This window comes from Urtica dioica, chromosome 12 (assembly GCF_054948205.1).
Source record: "Urtica dioica subsp. dioica isolate 48M chromosome 12, U.dioica_male_clone48M_v1_H2, whole genome shotgun sequence".
NCBI lineage: Eukaryota > Viridiplantae > Streptophyta > Magnoliopsida > Rosales > Urticaceae > Urtica > Urtica dioica.
In genome coordinates, this window is record NC_142767.1 from 19,525,022 (window position 1) to 19,532,438 (window position 7,417).

General features: G+C 37.8%; 2 protein-coding genes across 3 annotated transcripts; both read left to right on the forward strand.

The window, feature by feature from the left end:
- The first annotated feature begins 756 nt into the window (after positions 1-756).
- LOC149380019 (putative protein phosphatase 2C 75) lies at positions 757-3,449 on the forward strand. Of its 2 annotated transcripts, none has more exons than XM_089602666.1 (4): positions 757-1,197; positions 1,544-1,870; positions 2,583-2,688; positions 2,782-3,449. In XM_089602666.1, the coding sequence occupies exons 1-4, from the start codon at positions 793-795 to the stop codon at positions 3,063-3,065; spliced, it is 1,122 nt and encodes a 373-aa protein (XP_089458792.1). In that variant the 5' UTR covers positions 757-792; the 3' UTR covers positions 3,066-3,449. The 2 variants fall into 2 exon arrangements, with proteins under 2 accessions (XP_089458792.1, XP_089458793.1); XM_089602667.1 differs by having other exon boundaries at positions 2,815-3,449.
- A 767-nt stretch (positions 3,450-4,216) lies between these two features.
- Positions 4,217-7,131, forward strand: LOC149380020 (putative protein phosphatase 2C 75). The gene is made up of 4 exons (XM_089604095.1): positions 4,217-4,366; positions 4,775-5,116; positions 5,196-5,283; positions 6,770-7,131. Exons 1-4 carry the CDS (start codon positions 4,217-4,219, stop codon positions 7,120-7,122), a joined length of 933 nt encoding a protein of 310 aa, XP_089460221.1. The 3' UTR covers positions 7,123-7,131.
- The last annotated feature ends 286 nt before the right edge of the window (positions 7,132-7,417 follow it).

The following is a 7,417-nucleotide window of genomic DNA, read 5'->3' on the forward strand; positions in this document are numbered from 1 at the left end:
TTTTTTTTTTTAATAAAAGTTAAACTAATATTTTTGTTATATTTTTGTCTCTTTCACTCTTACATTATCAGGTCATATAATCCTTATTATTATACAATTTAAAAAAAATAGAGAAATTAAATAACAATAAAAATAATTCATAACAAAATTATTTATTCCAAACCACCTATTATTATAATTACTTAGCGAAGAGACTTTGTTTTTTATTTAGTATAAATTCATTGTTATTTTTAGAGCATTTATCTGTTGTAGTACACGCATACTTAAGACACTATATATTTTAATTTACGAGCAAACGGATCGCTGTTTTTTCAGTCGCCTTAAGAAAGAAAAAAGTGGCCATGATAAAAGACTTTTAACTGAAAATAGAGATTTGACCACCGAACGGGCCTTTAATGTTGAATTTTGCCGATATCGCCACGCTGGCAACTAGACCTTAAGCCACGCGTACATATCCACACGCCCGCAGGTTGTTTTAACACGTGTACCACTGTGTAAAAAGACGAGGTTGACGGTCATTGGGTCACGCTCACAGTGAGCAGGACTCCAATCTCGAACACGTGGCGCGACGATAGGATATTCTGGCGATGAGCTCGGGCAGCTTCAACCGAGCTGCCCGTGCGAGCTTGGCGCGTTGCCCGAAATTACACAGAAAACTTCATTAATTATTAACCGAAAAAAGCATCAGCTAATTAAAATAAATAATATTTATATATATATATATATGTATTCTCAATGTATTTAGAGTGTGAGCCAGTGTCTCAGGCGAAACCTGATTGAAGACCACTTCCGATGACGGAATTCTGCCGGAGAATGCTCAACGAGGAAGAAACAGATTCTCCGGAGACTTGTCGCGAGCGGAGACGCCGGAGAATAGAGATGCGGAGAGTCGCCGCCGCGGCCTCGGCTTCTGCGTCCGCGTCGTCGTCGGTGGGGAGGCCTCCGCCGGCGGAGGACTTGGGGTTGAGGACCGGCGAGGCGGTGGCGAGCTCGTCAAGCGACGGCGAGGACGCGGCGGAGCGTATCGATCCGACGGCGTCGCCGACGGAACCCACGTTCGCCACGCTGTCAGTCGCCGGAAGGTGCAGGTACATGGAGGACATGGTGGCCGTACGGACGGCGCTCACTACGCCGGAGATCGCTCGCCGGCTGCCGGTTCACTTCTTCGCTGTCTACGACGGACACGGTGGCTCCCATGTAATAAATAATTACTAGGCGAAGATATTTTGTGGTGATGATTAATTGTGCTTGATATAAAAAGCTAATAATGAGTCCTTTCTAAATTTATAATTTAATACATTAAAACAAAACAAAAAAATATTTATTTTCATAGCCTTTAATAATATATTGATTTTTATGATAAAATTAACCGACCGCTCTTAAGCTTCTCTATTATAATCTACATGTTAAACAATTTTTAAACTTAATATGAACCCCTCCTTATATATTACACTAACAATAATAAAGAGCTTTTAGTTTATTGTTTTGTATGATGAATTAACCTTTCCCTCATAAGTTTCTCTAACATAGTATATATCTACAGGTTTCGGAGCTGTGCAAGGAGAGGATGAACGTGATAGTGGCGGAGGAGATGGGGCGGCTGAGATTTGCGAGGGGAGATGAGGAGGCGGAGAGGGAGAGAGATCTAGAGGAGTGGTGGTGGCGGAGAGTGATGAAGAGGAGCTTTGCCAGAATGGATTTGGAGGCTTTGAGCAATTCCTCCGACGAAATCGAGGATTTCGCCGTCGGTGGATCCACCGCTGCCGTGGCCATTCTCACTCCCGAACACATCGTCGTCGCCAACGTCGGAGACTCTCGCTCAGTCCTCTGCCGCCGTGGCCTCGCGGTGCCTCTCTCTATTGATCACAAGGTTTCAATGTTTTAGTATTATATCATTATGGGAAAATGACATCTATATATTTTGTGTTTTAGTTAAATGTCGAGTTTAATTTTTTATTTTTAAAAATATCGGGTTCATACCCCCTGTTTAACTAAAATGACGAAATCATACTTTGAAATAAACAACAGTGTTATGAATCTTCTTTTTATTGGCGTTTGAGTATAATATTTATATGTAAATATCAGTTATTTTTATTCATTCACATCATATATTTAATTTATTTAAATACGAAAAAAAACAAATAATAGTATCTGAATCAATCGTGTAGAACACGAAAGAGACAGAAGTAAAAATCGTTACTGTTTATAATATTTTAAATACATTTTTTTAGTTTAAAAAACTAAAACTAATACCGTTGAAAAATAATGGGAATTAAAATGCTTTATAAGTTATTATACTTATTAACTGATTTTGTAAAATAGAATCTCATGATGGTACCATTGAGTATGACTGGATCAGAAAATAAATTGCGCGTATTAACATACAATATATATTGTGCATGACCAGCCTAGCTTTTCTCTTTTAAAATTTTTGTAAATAATAAGACTCCGTATAAGACCGCATAGTTGTTCTAAAAAAAATAAAATAAGACCACATAGTATTGATTAAATGTTATGCAAATTGATTTGTATTTATTACATGAATTGGGATCAGTTTCTGATTCCAAATGTATAACTTGCAGCCGAATAGATCGGATGAGCTTGCGAGGATTGAAGCCGCCGGGGGACGTGTCATTTTTTCGAACGGAGCTCGAGTGGAAGGCATTCTTGCAATGTCTCGAGCCATAGGTAGGTTTCTTAAACAAATTTTGTTGCTATACAAAAAAAAAAAAAAAAGTTTTTACCATGTTATGGGATCGATCACGTATATGTATTTGGCAGGTGACAAGTATTTAAAACAATATGTGATATCAGAGCCGGAGATAACCATAACAAAAAGAGGATCGGAGGACGAGTGTTTGATCATCGCGAGCGACGGATTGTGGGACGTGCTTTCGAGCGACACGGCTTGCAGAGTGGCCGCAGAGTGTATCGCCAGCGGCGGCGAGGCTGTCGAGGCGCTGGATCGCATTACCCTCATCACAGCCATTCTCACCCGCCTCGCTTTGGGTCGCAGAAGCTTAGACAATATAAGCGTCATCGTTGTCGATTTGAGGCGGAGCTAGCTAAGAAGAGAGGTATAGAGAATACATTACTAGAATTAAAAATACAAGCGCTTTTGTAATATACGTGGTAGATTTGATGTTTTGTTTTAGGGTGCGATTTGTGTAGCATAGAGTATAGAGTCATATATATACACGGATTTTATGTGTACGTAGTGTGTATTCGAATGTGTTTTTTTTTTTTTTTTTTTTTAGCTGCGAGAGATAATAAAAGTCGTGACCAGGCATAGAGTATAGTAGAGCCTGGGTAGGAGGGATTTTTGTAAAATAATTGATGAAATGCACAATCTATATATTTTGTTTGATTTTGTAAGATGTCACCGCAAGCAGTTGCTGCTATATATATATATATTTGATCGGATTGTAGCTGCTATATTGATCTCTTCACCATTGAATTTTAGTACAATTTTTTTTTAATCATCAAACATCAATTATTGGATATTTTTTGTTGTTCGTAGAAAGAATATTTAAACCTATATTCTTTATGGTTTCGAAAAAAATCAGCTAACATTTATACTGTTTCTTTTCCCGGTTAAAATTTCAATTGATCTATAATATCTCTGAAGTGGAATCTGGCCAAATCTATAATATCCCTGACATAACAGAGACGCGTGTAAGCAAGGATAAATAAGAACAAACCAATCCAACAAAAAGGGAAAGCCACGTGGAAGGTTTCATGGGCCATGCAAAGGCGTCAAGTGGCACAGTCTCTCCTTCCACGAGTCACGACACAAACAACGTCTCCAACTTCACGTTTCACTCCCACTCCCACAACTTCCTATTATCACTCATTCAAATACCCCACACATATATCAATACAAATGTGTATGTAATGTATATACATATTTTATATATATAGAGCATTTTCAGTGACGAACGTATTCCAAAACATGGTACGACTATTGCAACTGGGACACACTACGAGAAGACCCGCCGTACGGAAGCACTCTCTGGAAGATTCTCCGGCGATGTGCCGGCAGCGCCGCCGCCGGAGAATCGAGATGAGGCGGACGAGGACCAACTGGCCCCCCGTCCGTACGACACTACCGAAGCGGCGTTCGGCGGAGAAGGACGAGGAAGGGGAGGAAAACGACGACTCCGATTCTGACGCCGGCGCGGCGCTTCCAAGGCGGTGGCGGCTGTTCCGGAGCCCGATGCCGTCGTATAGCGAGATTTCGATGACATGTTTAGCGGAGAGGAGCCACGTGGGCGGCGGCGCTGCGTGGGTTCAAGAGGACTTCTGTTCGCCGGACGTGTTTTCTGGTGGGGAGGCTTTGCATTTCTTTGCCGTATATGATGGTCATGTAAGAACACGTGTCACTCTTTACCACAACAATAAAAAATAATTAAAAAATTAGTCAAAGATGTTTGTTTGTTGTGGGTATAGTTTTTGTTTCTGTGCATGTAAATGTTTCACATAAAATAATAACTTTCTATGTTCATGAGAAATAATATGCTACACGCCTATTTATTTTCTCTCCGCCAGTTAATTCCACATAAAATATAGCTTTTGTTACTCGTATTTAATTTTCAAATAACCATTCGAATTGCAATGACACAGTTGTGATTCATATGTATATATATATATATATATATATATATATGTATTTTCAAATATTTATAAGAACACTTGTCTTATCATCATTTCAGTTACAAATATACCAAACATATAGTCTCTCTCTTCTATATTAACGGTAACAAAATATTTATAGGCCTCGTCTCTCTACAAGCAACATATGCACCGTCTAGTCGCGGAGGAGCTGGAGCGCGTGGACCACGCGCTCAGATCGGAGAAAAGCGGCCTCGCTCCGGTGCGGCGGCGAACCCACCGGCAGTGGTGGAACGACCACCTTCTGTCGTCCCTGCGGAGGAGCTTTGAGAGGATGGCCGACGGCGGTGGTGGGTCCCGCACCGCCGCCGCCGCAGTGACTATTCTGACGGCGGAGCATATAGTGGTCGCCTGTAGCGGCGGCGGCGCTTCTCGCGTCGTCCTCAGCAGCGACGGAGTTCCCATTCCTCTTTGTCATGATCGTCAACGTCAATATAATATTAAGGTTCTCATATATTTGTTTGCATAATATTTGGTTAGTGTGTTGTCTTGTCGCTGATCGTCATCTTTCATTACCTTTTCAGCCTAAAGGATCATCTGATGATACTATAGCTCATGATGATGATGATGAGATACGAGGGTATAAAGTTCTTCAAGTGTCTCGTCCGCTTGGTAATATCATATTGATTATACCCTTATTCATTAGTTTTTTAGCCCAACGTTTCTTTTCATTTATCGTACACACACCATAAAAATCCAATCTAATTATAAAGTCGTCGATGGAGTTTAGTTTACGTTGATATTTTCACAAATCATCACGCTTTGATATACATCTAGGATCTTATATTGTTGACATTGGAATCACTAAAATATTCATTACTTGTTGTTATTATTATTATTATTAAAATTATTACTTATTATTATTATGGAAAATTATTAAGAAAAATTTGTAGCAACTAGGCAATTCTTTATATTCGTTTCAGTTTTTAACCAAAGTTTTATTTTATTAAGAAAATAACTCATCAGACCGAAGTAAATTAATTAACTGTGCAAGTTAATTTAATTTGCCTCGACCTGGTGGGCTATTTTTCCAAGTAAATTAAATTAATTTAACCAGTTAATTAGTTTACTTCGGCCAGATAAACTGTTTTCTTAATAAAATGAAATTTTGACTAATTTTTAAAAGCAGATAGGACTATTAGGCTATTGATCTAATTGCCACAATTATTAGTAGGTTGATATTTTCTAACAATATTTTGTGATCAATTTTTTATGCTTATTATATTCAAATCGTATTTTGTTTTCTTAATTATTGAAGAGTCTTTACTTTGATTAAAAAAAACAAATTGTATCAATTAAAAAGCTACTAACCCCTATATAGTCCTATTATATAGAAAAATGACGTTTCAGCGGGCGCTGCTGAACTACACTGCTCTATCATATATAGGCTGCGTTTGGTTGAGATTAAAATGTCATGTTTTTGTTTTTAGAAAAAACTAAACTGCTTATCTGATGTTTGGCAAAACTGTTTTTACAAAAAACTTCAAAAGCGATTTTAGATTTTGTACATGAGATGGAAAAACTAGGATTCTTAGCTATTAGAAAAGTGGTTTTAAGTTTGCTATACAAATTACCGTAATATCCTCGTACAAAGTGTTTCTAAGTCATCTGTATGATATTTTAAATTCTATTTTCCTTCATAAATTGTGAGAATTTTTGTACCATAATACATAACTTTTCTCTGCCTCATCTTTTTCTTCTATTTAAGAGTGAAACTTGTTCAAAAATTATTTGTGCATTTTATTGGAATATCGTTGGCCGTTAGAGTCCAATAGTAGTTTGTCTTGTTACGTTATCTTTTTTCTCTTTGATTTTTTTTAGAAAAAAATATTATTCGTATATATGCATATAAATAAACATATTAATAATTTTTATTTAATTTTTAAGAACATGTCTATTTTAGTCTTTTTACTATAATATATTTATTTTACTAAACGCTAAATTAATTTTTGTTAACAGCAACAACTGTTTTATAAACATACAATTTACTAAACACCTGTCAGTTTTTGAAAAAAAATAAAAGCAATTTTTTTTAAAACAAAGTTATGTCAAACGGAGCCATAATAAACTAAAGTATTGAAATTGAATTAAATACCAGAAAATCAGGAGGCACGATCACCAGGGACAAGGGAAGTGGAGATGTTTATGATAGAAAGATCAAGAGACGAAGACGAGTGCTTGATTCTTGCCACCTACGGTCTTTGGGATGTCATGTCTGACAACCTCGCTTGCGACGTAGCCAATAAGTGCCTTCGTGATCTCGACACCAATTCTACTTCTGGAGATGGTCAACGTTCAGTCAACGCATCAAATGACCATGATCATGGTGATGGTCTATTCCCATCTACCACCACCGGTGTCGATGCAGCCACGTTGCTGTGCCGCCTCGCCATCGGCCGTGGAAGCAGCCATGGAATTAGCGTCGTCGTTGCTGACTTGAAGACGCATTAGTTGCTCTAGCAAAAAAAATTGTTTTTTTTATAAAGTGTTGTGTTTGTTGACTTGGTTGTGGCGTTATTTTCTTATAAACCCAATTGATTGTTTGATGACCAAATACTAGATAAAAGATTTCATATCTAAAGGCTCTTATCCTAAAAACTTGGACTAGTGCACTAATGGGAATACAGGCCCAATAAACATATCAGCAACTCCAGGCCCGATAGAATAATATCTTTTTATTTTTTTAAACAACTGCCCGATAGAATAATATCATCAATTCATTGGGCATTATTTGGCAACTTCGAAT